Genomic DNA, 16313 nt, shown 5'->3' with positions numbered 1-16313 from the left:
TTCGATCGAAACTAAATTTTGGAGGAATGCAAGATGGCGATATAATATCCGGTATAAATTGTGTATAATATTATGGAAATTTTAACAAATCGGAGACGGTTTTTTTCGCGAGATAGATTTTCCCGTCTAGAGGATAAAGCAATTTTAAGCTCGTCGGCAAATCCGTCATTAAAATGGCGAATTACGGGATTGTGGCGGTGTTTGTTATATGGCTTCAAATTTCGGGTAAGTAAGAATGACGTGAATTCAGTCGTATAATTAAGAGGAACTACGATGCTTTTGTACGATGTTATTATGGTAATCTGCCGTGTCAGCCGTGAGATCGTTTCGCGAGCGATAAACGGCGGGCGAGGCGCGAGTCGTTGTACTTCACGTGTAGGTCGTTGTAATTAATAAGATTATAGCTTCCGACTTTGTCCCTCGGTGATTTACAGAGTCCCCTATGTGGAACGAAACCTGGACCGATCGGCTGAAGCAAGATCTGTTCGTAAAATACGACAAGTTCTCCCGGCCGATGCAGCACTACAACACCACAGTGGTCAACTTCGACATTACGATTCTTCATGTCGACGTGGCAAGTATGCGATACGTCGGACGTCGCACGAAGAATTTACGCGAATCTACAATCGGCCCTCTCTCTCTTCGTTTTTCAGGATGAATTCAAGTCTTCTGTCACCATCAACGGATGGGCCTCCCACGTGAGTGTGTACTTCATCACATCGCTATATTTTACGCGTAATCTCCTCAACAGGACGACGCTTCATTTCTACACGCTACTGACACGGAGCGATATATTCGCGCGAAAATGAAATGTTTGTCAAATTTACGCAGCGTTTTCGGCTAAATGCTATTGCTCTCGACGAAATAATTATGTACATACAGGGTGTCCGGGATCCTTTCGGGAAACGAGAAATTGCGAGGATCAATTGGATCAAACTGGGAAGAAAGGTCCTTTACCATTTTGCAAATAAGTACGCAAATTTTCAAAGTTATCAATTAAAAGAGCCTCTAGATGCGATCATTTTCAATTATTAATGACTTCATAACTATCGCGATTTTTGTAAAATGGTAACTTGACTTTACTTCTCAATTTAATCTGATCTTAATTAATTAATCCCAATTAATTAATTAGTTACACTTCACAACACTTTTTCGTTTCCAAAAGATCCCGGACACCCTGTGTATGTACATACAGGCTGACACCGAAAAGGACGGCCAAACTTGGGTAGCGTATTCTACTCTTCCTGAGGATGAAGAAAGGTTGTATAAATATAAATCCGAAAACTCTTCCTTTCCGAGGTATAAACACTTTGTTGCTTATGACTGAATATTGTAGGAATGCTTGAAGCTTAGTTAACACGCATGCTGTTAACCGATCCCAACACCAACGCCAGTTTTCATGCAACATGTGGGCTGGGCTTATTGGACCAATTTTTCTTCCGTTTTCTTCCGTCACTCAACGGCAGAAATGATACACCATTTTTGGAAACCGAACTCTCTACACTACTGCAAGATGTACCATTGGCAACACGCAACACGCAACACGCACTCGAATGTAGTTTACGCATGACGGAGCTCCGGCCTACTTTAGTCGAACTGCTGGAGAATATCTTAATAACAATTACACCAATCGGTGGATTGGCAGAGGAGGACCAATTGCCTGGCCTGCATGCTTCTCTCACTTAACTTCTTTATGTTTTTATTTGTGAGGACATGTTGAAAGTTTAGTCTATAATAACCATACCATTGCTAGCCTGAAAACACTAAAAAGTCGGATTATTGCCGCATGTGACAAAATTCGGAATGCACCGGGAATTTTTGAACGTCTTCGACAGTCTCTGCAACGTCGATGTGAAGCGTGCATTATTCCCGAAGGAAATCATTTCCAGCCATTCTTTGAAGTAAGCCTTTAAACATTCCTATATTCGATCATGAAAGAAAAAAATATTTATATCTCGGAAAGGAAGAGTTTCCGGATTTATGTTTCTATGACCTCTTTTCATCCTTAGGAAGAGTAGAATACGGTACCGAAATTTGGCCACCTTTTTCGGTGTCACCCTGTATATATATATGATTATATATGATCCCCAAATAAATTTGCTACTATATAATTATATATATATATATATATAATCATATACAATTCACATCATTTTCTCTCGAAGATATACATTGCATTGATACAGAAATATTAAAATAAGTTTCTTCTTTCTTCTCTTCCTCTCCCTCCATCAGTCTGCATCTCTCCTTCACGAAGATACGCGATATGCAATATAATAACATCATTATCGATCATCCTGCTAACTACCCTCGACGATCGCGTCTCCATATGCGACTACTAACTGCGACGTTCAATATTCATTTGTTATCGCCGTTACCGTTATCGTTATCTTCCATTATAACATCCAGGCGTGGATAGACGAGAAGCTCAAGTGGGACCCCGCCAAGTACGGCAACCTCCACCACATTCATGTAGGCAACCACGAAGTGTGGCAACCGGACATCATGTTGTACCACAGGTATGCACAGTATTCTCTCTCTCTCTCTCTCTCTCTCTCTCTCTCTCTCTCTCTTCATCTTTCTCCTTTCCTCTGGCCGTTGTTTTCTCGCTGGATCGCGAGTCCTTCTGAAATAATCCCGCACCGATACATTTTTCTTCGATCTTTTGTTTCATTCAGCGGCACCGCGAGCACCATTGAGCATTACGGCGACACGGCTTGCATCATCTACCACGACGGGCGGGTGCTGTGGGTGCCGCCCGCGCAATTCGTCGGCCTCTGCGAGCTGGATCTTCACCTGTGGCCTTTCGACACGCAGATTTGCACCATGACGTTCGGCTCTTGGACGTACCACGGCGAGCAGATCGATATGCGTTTCAGCGAGTCCCAAGTCACCGTATGAAAAAATGATTTTGCATACGCGCGGCCGCGCTGTGAAGTGCTTCTTCTTTTTCCTGTTTCTTTCCTCAGGGTTGAGAGAAGTGACGCGTTACCGTTACTCGTTGCCTCGTTGAAAAGAAGTAACCTCTCGCCGTTGCTCGATACGCCGTTGGCGTTGGTCGAGAAGCAATGGATCGTTAAGTTCCCGCTGCATATTTCACTAAGTCTTCAAGACCTTTCTGCAGGATTAGCTTCTGCCCGTTTTATATAGTACAGTGTGTGTATGTGTGTATATTCCATATATGCAAAGTAACGGTGAAGATAACGAGTATACGAGTATTACCGTAAATCAAGAACTTCAACCGCGTCACCGTTATCATTACCGTTCAATCAACGAGAGAGGAAAGGCGTCGTCGCCAAGTCGTTGCTGAACAAAAGCTGAACCAACGACAAGTCAGTCGTCAAGTAACGCGTCACTTTCCAACCCTGAAGTCTTCGTATTCGCGTACTTTCTTCCACGCTCGCTTTTCCTCGGTAAGGCGCGAGTCTTTCCGCTCGATTGCACGACAAGTCACACTGAAAGTGGAAACGCAGCTAAAATGAGATTTCGTTTCACCGGGTCCGCCATATTACTCGGCGACGCCATCGAAACACGGTGGCGATTTTGACAACAGGAGGACCTGCACGTGAAGAACGCGGAGTGGAAGATGGTCGACTTGACGAAGACGCGCAAGGCGGTGAATTACGCTTGCTGCCCGGACCCGTACATCAATCTGAATTTCAAGATGACCTTAAAAAGAAACGCCGCGCTCTACTGCAGCGTACTGCTGATGCCCGCCGCTGGTGCGTAACCGGCGCAATTATTTTTTATTTAGCATCAGCCCTCGCGCGACACCGGCGAGATTAGTTTCAAATCCGAAGTTACCGCAATTTCTACCGCTCCCCCGCTCTCCGTGTGTCGCCGCGCTCTTAATTTAATTTGGTCCAACGCGTTCACGCGACGTGAACTTTCAGCCATAGTCTTCCTGGTTCTGGTCACGTTCTGGCTACCGCCTCAAAGCGAGATGAAGATCAGCATCGCGGCCTGTACTATATTAATCATCACCGTGTTTTTAGCCTACTTTGGCCTCAAGGTGCCATTAACGGCGAACCCACCGCTCATAGGTAATGTTGATCCCTATAAAGTTCCCGCGTGAAACTTTCACGTTGAACAGTCATCGCGAACAACGTTTTGCACGTTATTGTGATGCACGACGACTCTGCCGTGATTTTTAAACGCGACAAACGTATCTCGTTTGTCTCTCGTTTGTCTATTTACTTACACGCGGACACTTCGTCCGCTTTTGCAGTTTACTTTTACAGCGGCTGCCTCTGCTTAGTGACGATTTCCTTGGTACTGTCGATACTGGTGATCAACATCACGAAGAGAACTTTCTGCAAACCACTCCCACGAAATATCAGACTGTGCCTGCTGAGTTGGCCCGGCAAGCTGTTGGGTCTTTCCGATCAGATAAACGTGGTAATTACATTCCCAACAATTCACGATATATTTGTATGTATTAAAAAATGCCCTAGAAATGTAAAAACATGTCCCCTGCTGAGAGTCTATTTGGAGTTTACCTTAAAATGGGGGTTTTTAGCACCGACATTTCAAGAAATATCAGGAATGTCAAATTGGGATTTAGTTTTGAAGGCTTTTTTTTCAAAAATTGATTTATTTAAACAAGATAACGAACGAATACGATTACGTGCCATTTCTTGCAAAACTAAATCACACTTCTAATATTTTCGTGAGTCGATTCCCTGAGGGTGCGTTTTCGAGCGATTTATTTTTAAGTGACGCATTTCTGCGCGATTCATGTTCCTCATGGTGATATTACTTTTGCGATTTTTCATCTTTTCCACTGCGCGGCACTTTTCTTCTTATTTTCGCAATTTCCCAGATTGAGTCACGACGACCTATACCTGGTCAAGAGTTGCGCGGCAAACTCACGGAGGAATCCACGACCAACTCGACGTCCAACATCTCGGACGACGGCGATCGGCAGAATATGATCTCGCCGACGAAGAACATCACGCAATTGGAGTGGATTCTGGCGGGCACGGCCATCGATCGCATCGCTTTCGTGTTGTTCTGCTTAATTCTAGCAACAATGGCGATAGTGTGCATAAGTTAGTTCGTTAGACGAATTTTTCTTTTTTCTCTTCCTCCCTCCCTCCCCCCTCTTTTTTTTAATCGTCCTGGTACACATCGATAATCTGAGAGAGAGAGAGAGAGATATATATATATATATATATATATATATATATATACGTACACACGGCATGTGTCAATAAGTCGCAACTTGTCCGATACAGTTTTATTCCCGTATAAATAAACAACTCTCGTAGAATATACAAAATGCAAAGTATACATATATAAACATGTTCTCGATCGGGCGGCATTTATCTTCGGGCACGTTAGGTGTTGGTTAAGAATGCTGACAAACTGTATTAAAAGTTGGCCGAAGGTAATACGTCAAAATGACGTCGTCTCGACGAAAGTTGTCGATTCCAAATTTACGTTGGAAATTCCGGCATTTTCGAGCAACAAAAAATGACGTATATAAGGAGTCAGGTGATAAATGTAAACGTCGAGCACCCAGATGACATCGAAATAATATTGATTTGATCTCTGAACAGAGACTTTGAAAAATATAAAATTTTATGGAAAATGTATACACACAAACTATTGACAAAATATATCAAACTCCCATGAAGACGTCACAGCTTTGTTGTTCAAAAATACTGAAACTTCTTGACTCGGATCCTCAATCGCCAATTTCCAACATTAACGACGTCGAAATGACGTCAGTTCGATGAATCACCTTTGAACGGGGTAGAATTTCTAATTTAGTCGGTTCGAAGGATACGCACGTTGAAAAAGTCAAGGATATGTCTCTATGCGGATGCGGGGTCGAAGCTTCGCGCTTCCACACGAAATTAGCACGGGAATCCGGGAAACGATAAACGCGGTCCTGATTGCCGACAAAAGTACTTTATGCGAAATCATCTCAGCATCGTGTCGAGAATACATTTTAGCTCGCGGTCATTTGTATACATCTTTCGTAAACAAACACGATTAAAGTACATTTATGATATACTATCATATACACACGATACGATATGATATAATACTATATATAAAAAGGTCGTATCAAAAGTGACTCTTCACACGCTCTTCTTGAATCTCGCTCCCGATATTTCGCAAAGTCGCTCGCCCGATCACACTCACACACACACACACACACACACACACACACACACACACGCCGTGCTCTTACATAGCTCGCACGATCGCAAGATCGGTCTGACAGTCTTGGGTAAATCGTTTGGATATGACAAGAGAGATAAGACAAATATACGCGTAGAAAAGCTTAGCACTACTGTAGTAGCTGGTCGTGTATTCACCATTCACGCTGGCGTTAAAAGCAAGAAAAACACAAGATTGATACTTTCTATTATGCTGAAAGAGCGATTCATCCTCCTTCTCCTCCTCCTCTTCCTCCTTTTCTCTTATACGTTAAATGGTTATGTGGTTTGTATAAGTACAGTAAAAGTAGCTATTGATCGTAAAAGCGGAGACAGAGCGGGGGGAAAGGCAAGCGGTGTTCTCTATTTATTGTCGAAATTATGCATTGTATTATTGATAGAAGCGTCTGTGTATCTTCCAGACCACTTTGCTGTGACCGTGGCAGCTTGAGAAAGTGTTTTTTTTTTCCTTCGGGAAACCGTCTCGCGCGGAAAGAACAATATCGTTGGTGTAACTGAATTTGATTTCCCGTTATCTGGCAAGAACAGGGACCAAAGTGGGAAACTCAGAAAGATCCCTCTACGAGGTTTCCCCCATCAGTCAATGCTTTCGGTTGTCTCAACCGAGTCTTAAGCACGGTTGAATGTTCAGACGATCTTGTTCGGTTATGATAACAGACATCATCTTTTGTTCTCTTTCCAAGAGGTAGTATACGCTCTCGAAACTTTGTTGCATAGAAAGAAACAGATATACTGTTGAGGCACAATGGAGCAGAAAAGAGAACTAGTGCAAGGTAGTGCGGGGAATGCAGCGAAAGACAAGCAGACTGAGACACATCATTCCTTGTCACCGAATTCTCATCTGGTCCTTATTCAGTTACACGAACTGCGATATTTCTTTTCTTCTCCATGTATAAACATCAAGCTCCGTCGCGAGACTGACGTTTATCGATAGACGATCGTCGATTCGCAGTTACATTTGATCGCTGTGTTGCGCGTGCTGTTCGATCGGCCCTCGTCAAGCGTAGCTCATGCTGAGTTGGTACAACACGACGTCGCCAGAAATTCGCAAAGTGTCCGTGATTGATGACTGCAGCCTGTGCTTAAACTCACCGATCATCTTGTTGCCTAACCATATCGTATATCCCTCGTACTCGCAACGAATACTGTCGAACAGAAGAATGCTCTTATTTGTCGCCGCTAGATAGAGCTGAAACTTTGTCAGATCAAGGCCCTGTTCTGCATGTGTATCGAATACTAAATAAGCCTTTCAGATTTTCAAGCTGAGATAATTATATGTGACGGTTATATGTGACGATTGTATGAGAAAAACGGAACTTGGAATTAAAAGGGCATATTTGGGCTCATGGAACACATAAAAAGGTAGGAAATAAGTAAATGAACTAATCACCATTGAGTATTCATGGATCATGAGGAAAGTAATCGGAAAACGTTTTTGTAAGTGCCATGTGAACTTTAACGTTTGTTATGCATTCAGAATAAAGTCCTTTGCTGTTGCTACTAAAGAATAAAAGGTTCGTCTAATCCGTAATATTATACTATTTGAAATTTAAGTTTCTAACTTTTGATGAGTCATATTATTTAAAAATATAATGACTACTTGACTCGTCGTGAAATCGGATTCGTGTTATCCAGCGGTGTTATTTTCCAGCAGAACTTTTCCAGTAGATCATCATGTTCAAAAATTTTTACTACAAACCGTCATCGTTTCACTGAAGTTTCCAGGTCGAAATATGATTCAACGACAAGATGACAAGACGACAACGACTTCAAAACAATACGACTCGACAACAGACCTGACAATTTTTCCAAATAATTCTTTCTTTTTCTCTCCAAATTGAGGAATTACGTGCGCCATTAAATATTCTCGAAAATATTATAATTTCTCACACAAGTTAAATAATTAAAGAAAAAATAAACTATTTTTAATATATTAATATTAATTTTTTTGATATAAATAATTTTTAATATTTCTAAGCTATATAATGAAAACAGTTGCCATTCTATTCGCGGTTATAATTTTTTTTTCAGTATCACCAATTTTTAAATAGAAATAACAGCCTTACGTAAGTAGGAAGTCTCGACCAGGCATCCAGGATAAGTGTCCTTGATGTCGTTCCTCGTGTCCCCATGCACCATTGATCCAGCAATTCATGATGACGCACGGCGCAGTATTCCCGTAGAGAAAACGCGGATTTAAATGCAGCGGTATTACAGGATGAGGATAAATGGTCTTGCCTTTCTGTAGATTCACGTAGAACCTGCAAAGAACGCGTAGATGTATCACGTTGCGATGACAGGCTCGGGGAAATACGTAAACGCTAAATTACAATCTCGAACGCTCACGAGTGTGGAAGTAGCTTCAATCTTCCGGTGATAAATAGACGAGCACCGACGCGGAACTCGCTACCGATGTCCACAGTAATGGGAACGTCCTGTAAAAACACAAAACTACGTTATTACATACGACAGCGCATAAATGTTAACTTGTAAATACAATGTTCGTTTACAACATTTTTTTGTACAAGTCTCACGGTTTCGACGATATTCGTTAAATATTGAAATAAAATAAATACTCCTTACTCAGAAACGTTCGATAATATTTTCAAAGTACTTCAAAGAAGATTCGTCCTTTATAATCGGTAAATCCAAACACAAGGATATTGTTACATATCGGATATTTTCCGGAGAGCCTCGTCAAAAGGACTGCGAACTTCCTCTTTGTCACAAAGAAATATCGACAGATCTTACTAGAAAGTCCACGAGTGGCTCTTCGGCTGTCAGGACTAACGTTCGGCACGGTCTGCAGATGCTAGGATCAGGATACACAAATATATTCAGCTGACGGGTTCGGACATCCTCAATGGTCCCGTTAACTTCGAGGGCTGTTATCTCCTCGAGGGGCATTCTGTACGAGAAGGCGCAGAAGTGCTCTCCGTTCACCCCGATCTGCAAACGCACAAGTGGTAATTAGAACTAGGCTCTTAATACTCGGTCAATGTTAACGCGCCCGTAACGACGCTACAAGGACGTTCACGTCGCAGTAGGACATTCCACATGCATCTTACCTGAAACGCATTGTTCGTACAGAAGATCGTGATGTGCGCGTAGGCATTCCGGCGAAAGATGCATCCGCTCGGGCTAGCGGGCGAGCAGGTCTCTTCGTCGTCCCAGGAGCCGCGCACTTTTGTGTTCCTGACAATGTAGCCCCTGTCGAGCCGCGGGTTGAAATGCAGGGCGATGTTGCCGGGCGTCTTGCATGTTAAATTCACCGAAAACCTAAATGCGATTCGATCGGGATGACCATCTCGATGCGCACCGTTCTTAGCAGACGGTTCTTTTCTTATTATTATTATTTTATTACTATTATTATTTTCTTATTATTTCTTACACTGAGAAAAAATAATATCCGAAATAGAGGATATTTATTCGGTGGATATTAAGGGGGTAATAAGATTGTTTATTGAAATCCATACTCGATTCTTTTATTTTTATCCCGACAAAAATTTGTAATCGTGAATTTCAGAAAAAAGTGCGATATTTAAATACTATTTCGGTTATTTTTTATTTAAATACTATTTCGGCTAAAATCATCGTTCATACAGAAATTAATCATTACTGGAAATTAAAATATGTTAGCGATATTCAATTAATGAAACTTTAAAATGAAGAAAATGAAATATTCATTTATTGCCACTAGACGTGCTCTGTAATTAAATCACTAAGAATTACTGAAAGCCAAGAATTCGAGAACTCGAGGTAAGAAATTAATTAAGCTTAATTATCTCACTGGAAATAAATTTTGCAAGAAACAAACTTACATAGAATAAACAACCGCTTTTACGGAAAAGTACGGTTTTAAGAAAAGTCGATGTATGGTACATTTTCTCACTTGATACAAATATTTTTTTCTCAGTCTCTGTCAAAATACGTGTATTAGAGCAAGTAAGTAAGTTGTTAACGTGCCGCCTACCGAATAAATATTTTTCATTTCTCAGATATTTCTTCTCTCAATGTGGGAGAAATAAAAAGAAAGGAAGGGCGAGTACCTCGATGCGTTTTCAGGAATGTATCCAGTGATGATGACGGCGGAGGTCGGCTTAAGTGGATGCAACGGGATCGGCTTGCAGGTATCCTGAAAAAAGAGCACAATAGCGTAGTCGTAAGACTCACATAAAGACTTCTCGTCATCCGAGGATCAATCGTACGTAGATACTCGTCAACGTTCGTACGCAGATCCTCGTCTTCATGGACTCGCCGTGTGACATCCGCTGTTCTCGCCGCGGTATTTAAATGCATTCGACGTCGATACTTAATCCACGATGACCCATGGACTCAATGTGTCTATTTCATTATATACCTACTTAGCTCTCTCAGTGTAACAGTGCTAATAATCATAATCGAATTAGACTGGGTTCACACTGTCTATCTAGACGGACAGGAATCTGCTGTCAAACTTCTTTTGGAATGATTGGGATCCGTCGGAAATATTTCAACGCAAAAGCTTCAAGGGATATTTTTTTCACAACCTGATCGAAAGAACGGAAGTGTATTCCATCCTTTTATAAGTAGAAATATACTCTTTAACTCGTCTCGATGGAGACATTGTTTTCCTGAAGTTTTCCAGGATTAATGCGACAGTATATACAGGGTGTTTCAAACCACCCGGGTTACCCGATTTTTTCGTAAACGCGACATTTTAGAGAAAAATGTTTCAGACAAAAGTTATAGCGTTTAAAAAAATCTATTTATTGATGCTATAAATTGGACGTTAGGATGACCTTGAAAAGCCCAGTCAAGATCGACATAAAAATCTTAAATGGAAACTCCAATTTTTTATTATACCGTCTTTTTCCATCAATTAATTTGAACAACTTTTATCTGAAATACTTTTTTATTTGCCTAATATTTTCTGAGATATTTAAGAATAACTTGGTAACTTTTTTAATATTTAACTTACGATATCTCGCTAACTGTTTGTCGGGATAAAAAATGGTACTAAATTTTTCTATTCTTGGTCTCAAGAATATATTGGTACAATAATGCTCTATTTTTTATTAATTTATCGATCTTTCGAAATCTCAAAATCATCAAATTAACAAAAGTTAGGACGCTATTGTAACAATATATTCTTGAGACCAAGTAGAATAGGAAAGTCTAGTGCCATTTTTTTATTCCGACAAACAGTTAGCGAGATATTGTAAGTTAAAGATTGAAAAAGTTACCTTAAATATCTAAAAAAATATTAGGCAAATCAAAAAATGTTTCAGACAAAAGTTGTTCAAATTAATTGATGGAAAAAGTCGTTGTAATACAAAATTGGAGTTTCCATTTAAGATTTTTATGTTGATCTTGACTGGACTTTTCGAGATCATCCCAAAGTCAAATTTATAGCATCAGTAAATAGATTCTTTGAAACCCTACAACTTTTGTCCGAAACATTTTTCTCTAGAATATCGCGTTTTTGAAAAAATCGGATGACCCAGGTGGTCTGAAACACTTTGTATAAATATATATATATATATATATATATATGATCCTCTCTGTCAGGAAATTCTTCTAAAATGTTACGTTGAATTCCGTTTTTGAACTCGTCGATTGTGTTACGTCGCATACTGCTGTGAACCCGACGGAGATTTCATTGCTATATCGATGACTCATTATCACACAAGAAAGTAGCGCATCGCCCTTGAAATCTTTCTATCGGGTCGGTTGGAATTCGGCCTGATTTGTTACCTGCTTCAACGGGAACGGCATTTGCTGTTATCTGACTAAATTATGCAGATGATTGTAGATAAAGTTTTGGTACCAGTTATAATACTTTCATCTAGATAATACAAATTACGTCATCTTCATCGACATTTCTCTTAAATTGAAAAAACGGTGTTACCGTTAGAAAGTTATCTAAGATGGCGTTCACAGGTAATTTGCTGCAAATGTGTAAAATATTGAAACGTTTGTTTTTACGCCGTTGCGTCTATAATTCTCAAACGAAGAACATAGATAACGTCATCGCTGAGTCCCGCGATATGGATATATAGACGATATAGATGATATCGGTGCCGCGAATTAAACACCGCGAACACTTGCTACAATAAAGACAAACACGCGCTTATCTGAATAATAAAAAGCCGTGTCTCTTGTATTAGCGATGTACAGTAACGTGCATTAATTCGCGCCGCGAGAGGGGAAGCGTCGTTCCCCCACTCCGCTCTGTTATCATTCTCCGCTACTTATCGGAGGTCAGCCGGGTCTAACGCGAAATATAAACAAACGTAAGCATGATGTCTCCTACTTGTTTGAGTCTGTTAGTAAAAGCTTTTCTACAATATTTTGGAAACACACATCGGCCTTATAGAGACATCTACTGTTTAGATTTACGGTTGTAATAAATTTCTGATCATAAACTGTAAGAGATAAGACTTCAGGTTCAAGATTCAAGGTTCAAAGTTTAATATACTCATATCTATCGCTAGACACAAAAGCCATCATACAATTATAGATTAGGTCATTCTGAACAAAAAGTCTTTTACCATCTGGCAAATAAGTGTGCAAATTCTCAAGTTATCAATTAAAATAACTTCTAGATGTGGTCATTTTCCAATCATTGATAACTTAATAACTATTACGATTTTTGCAAAATAGTACTTGACTTTTCTTCTTAGTTTGATCTGATTAATCTTCGCAATTTTTCGTTTCCAAAAGATCTCGGACACTCTGTATATTGCAACTGTTACTTTTTTAGAACAAGAAATATAGTTGGATAGACAAAAAAATATAGTTGGAGTAAAAAATTACAATTTTAGTAAAACATTAATTATATTTCTTTTTCAGTATACTTTCACTCAAAATGGAAGAGTGAATCTGTACATTCGTGGACAGGCCCGTAATCTTTCATGTTAGTTTCTAAATCCAAAATTTGTCAAATTTTTCCGATCAAACGCGAAAACGTGGTGGGACGAAAAACAATTAGGACGCTCTCTATAATGTCAAGATAGGATATTTCAAAGAAGTCTCGATTATGTTTCTGATCGTCGACTCTGATCGTCGACATTGATGTAAATTGTATGTGAGTGTATAGAAGCACAATAAACCGTAATTCCGTATCTCGAGAGGAAAATGATTTATCACATGCCAAACGAGTGATACATCTGCAACGAGAGCAACTGTACTGAGAGCTCATAAAAATATTGCGAGCCTCAGTCTAATTCGACTCTTCCAATGAAGTTAAAAGAACATCATTAGCTAATTCAGCCTTAGCTAGAATCTTCTGCAAATTAGAGCCATTCCATGATAATATATGTCAAGGTTATTGAAATCGGTGAAGGCGTCGTTAATATTAATATTTACCCAAAAGAATTTAATTTTTAATTGAAACAACGACATGGGCAAAATACTGATATTGCAAAATCGATGTTTTGCAACGAGTATCGATACTAATTTTCAATATTAATGTCGATGTCAAATTTCGATGCTATTTTTATCAATTCATGTGGAATTCTACTGTTACCATTCGATTCACGAAGATTCCTTCTCATCGTCGATGTCTCGACGCGCGAATGTTTGAATGTGTCACATTTTCATTGACATCGGGGCAAGGGTCTCAGCAAAATGGCTGACACTTGTCAGTGAGAGATAATTAATACTCTTCGTCTCTTAAGTCACGCACAAGACAGCCTTATGTCTGAAATCTTAAACTGAAAAGCCGTTCTGTTTGCGATCGATGACAAACCGCTGTAAAACAGAAAATTGTTATCAACTTTATCTTTATAATCTTTATAATCTTTATATCTTTCAAATAACATACCTATGGCGTAATATACGTGTGGCATAATGTTAATTAAATTTTCTTTCTATTTGTTAATAATTTCCATTTGTATTGCTAATTTCCCTTCTATTTGTTATTAATCTTTATTTGAATTATTAATTTCTATTTAAATTCTATTTGAATTTGTTATTAATTTTTATTTGCTATTTCTTTCTATTTGTTACTAATGAACGTAATATAACGTAATTTTATAAATATAAAATTAAATATTTAATAAATAAATATTTAATTTAGTCTCAACTCTTTCCTAAAAATGCAACAAATTATATTTATCACGAGATATAAATATTTATGAAGCGTTTATCTGCTATTACATATGTACGTTTATTTCTTGTAAACATTAACGCTGCATGTAATTTAAGATCTGAGATAATATTGTGATAATATTGAGATAATATCACTATATAATATTGTGCGTTGAGCAAGGCAAAGGCTTAAGGCCATTGCACGTACAAAAGTTTTAGTCGTAACCGTAAGTCCGTAAGCAAATTGACCAATCACAATTCGTATATTTCGAGATGCTGGATTGTGTTTGGTCAATTTGCTTACGGTCTTACGGTTACGACTAAAATTTTTTTACGTGCAATGGCCTTTAGTCTTAGCGTGTAAAATAGTTATGAAATGACAAGTCAGCCAAGTAGGCAGTTCCTGCCAAGTCCCTAAGAGCCAATCGACACATTCCTGCAAAGCAATCGCCTATCGCACGACACATGTAAAGCGCGGAATACATAGACTATAGACACGACATATGAAAGATGAGACATATTGAGATGAGCCGATCGCGACCGATGTTATGCGTTCAGATGCTTTTAAAATTAGTCAGATGACGATAAAGCATGTAAATACCTTTCAGCACTTTGTCCCAATTATAGACAAGTCGCTTACAATCTCCAAACGCTTACAGTCCCAATGCCGTCTAACACATGGAGTACTAACGTAAATCTACGAAAACAAGTGTTTCAATATTTTACACATTTGCAGTGACGTGCTCTAAATTATCCGCAAACGTCATCTTAGATAATCTCGCCAAGATGACACTTTTCCCAATTCAAGATGCAGATGAAGATAATGTATGTTCACATGATCTCTCTCTAAATAAGAATCTCGAATAAGAGGCTCGGTTGTCAGAACTGTATCTGAGAATTTAATCGAGAATGTAAAATAAAAATGTATTTATTTATTTATTTATTATATCCTCTTATACTTTTATGTTTATAAACTTATATATTTATGTAACGTATCCATACAATATATTATTTTTATTATATAAGTCGTATATTTCATAGGAATTGATAATTATCAATTATACGAATTTAGCCAGATTATATATCAATTATATTTTAAATGTCAGTAATAAAATTTTTAAGACATTTACTATGGCAGAGAATGATTAGAGATGTTTAATCTCATATGAATGATTAATGATATATGCCTAGTATCGCATATTATTTATAACCTGTAATCTGTAATCTTGTCAATTGATAATTAATTGATAATTGATTGAAGTATTTTTAATAACAGACGTATAAAGTAGGAGATATTAATTAACGATTTCTATCTATTTTACATTCTCGATCAGCATGATCACCTGCATAATCTTAGCTAGGTAAGAGGAAACACTGATCACGCGACCGTGCGGGCAAAATCGTGATCGCGAGTCGGCAAAATGACAAGCGCCGTGAGCGAGCATCATCCGTTCATCGAGCTCATCATCAGCGCGTGTCGCGCAGAGAGAAGAATCGCGACCTTGGCTACGACGACAGACAGGGGGGGAGAGAGAGAGGAGAGGCAGGGAGAAGTGGTGTCACTGGTACTCACCACGGGCACGGTCTCTTCGTCAAAATAGGAGAAGTCCTTGAACGCCTCCTCTCTGGCCAGGGTGAGGATGTCATTGGACGAGGATGACATGCTGGCCCCGAGGGTTCACTCGGCGGGGGTGAGGACGATCAGGCGACAACGACACTTCCTCCTCGTGCACGACGTGCGCGCAGCCAGCATCGCACTGCGTCCGTACGTGAACGTGCGCGACGGCACTCTCACGAGCCGCCTTTGCCGTCCGTCCGCGTCTCTATCTTCATCGTCTATTCTCGTCCGCTTCCACCACCTACTCCTACGTGCGAGAGACTAGACCAGACCGACCAGGTGCAGATTGCGCCTGCGTGCAATCGCAAGCGGGAATATATACTCGCGTTATGTACAAGGTGACAACTGCAACGAGCACAACCTGCAGCCGACGGAGCGGTCGATTCCTCATCGATCGTTCTTCGGATCGTTCTCTGCCTCCCAGCGTCATC

At 39.6% G+C, this 16313-nt stretch overlaps 2 protein-coding genes across 3 annotated transcripts in view; one reads left to right on the top strand and one right to left on the bottom strand.

Annotated features, from left to right (window-relative positions):
* LOC105185235 (neuronal acetylcholine receptor subunit alpha-4) overlaps positions 1–6364 on the top strand; it is an 8179-nt gene extending 1815 nt beyond the window's left edge. Inside the window, exons 2-9 of the mRNA XM_011144563.3 lie at positions 435–574; positions 654–698; positions 2410–2519; positions 2679–2895; positions 3554–3722; positions 3894–4043; positions 4229–4398; positions 4823–6364. Of these exons, the coding sequence (XP_011142865.1) occupies positions 435–574; positions 654–698; positions 2410–2519; positions 2679–2895; positions 3554–3722; positions 3894–4043; positions 4229–4398; positions 4823–5056 (1235 nt within the window). The 3' untranslated portion in view covers positions 5057–6364. The remainder of the gene's footprint in view (positions 1–434; positions 575–653; positions 699–2409; positions 2520–2678; positions 2896–3553; positions 3723–3893; positions 4044–4228; positions 4399–4822) is intronic.
* LOC105185236 (galectin-9) lies at positions 5904–16313 on the bottom strand. 2 transcript variants are annotated; one of them, XM_011144564.3, is made up of 7 exons: positions 15838–16313; positions 10241–10326; positions 9260–9470; positions 8943–9140; positions 8538–8626; positions 8258–8452; positions 5904–7336 (listed from the first exon to the last, which is right to left on the bottom strand). In XM_011144564.3, exons 1-7 carry the CDS (start codon positions 15925–15927, stop codon positions 7189–7191), a joined length of 1017 nt encoding a protein of 338 aa, XP_011142866.1. In that variant the 5' UTR covers positions 15928–16313; the 3' UTR covers positions 5904–7188. The 2 variants fall into 2 exon arrangements, with proteins under 2 accessions (XP_011142866.1, XP_019697929.1); XM_019842370.2 differs by lacking the exon at positions 15838–16313 and adding an exon at positions 10400–10499.

This window comes from Harpegnathos saltator, unplaced genomic scaffold (genome assembly GCF_003227715.2).
Source record: "Harpegnathos saltator strain DR-91 unplaced genomic scaffold, Hsal_v8.6 scaffold139, whole genome shotgun sequence".
NCBI lineage: Eukaryota > Metazoa > Arthropoda > Insecta > Hymenoptera > Formicidae > Harpegnathos > Harpegnathos saltator.
Note: the sequence above shows the minus strand (reverse complement) of the source record. Positions and strands in the feature narration are given on the sequence as shown.

Bases quoted from the DNA above. Each gene is read 5' to 3' on its own strand.
- LOC105185236 (XM_011144564.3), bottom strand. From the start codon at position 15,927: ATGTCATCCTCGTCCAATGACATCCTCACCCTGGCCAGAGAGGAGGCG. The intron at 10,327-15,837 runs GTGAGTACCAGT...CTCTTTTTTCAG, and splicing joins ACGAAGAGACCGTGCCCGTG to GATACCTGCAAGCCGATCCC. The intron at 8,453-8,537 runs GTGAGCGTTCGA...CGTTCTTTGCAG, and splicing joins TTGAAGCTACTTCCACACTC to GTTCTACGTGAATCTACAGA.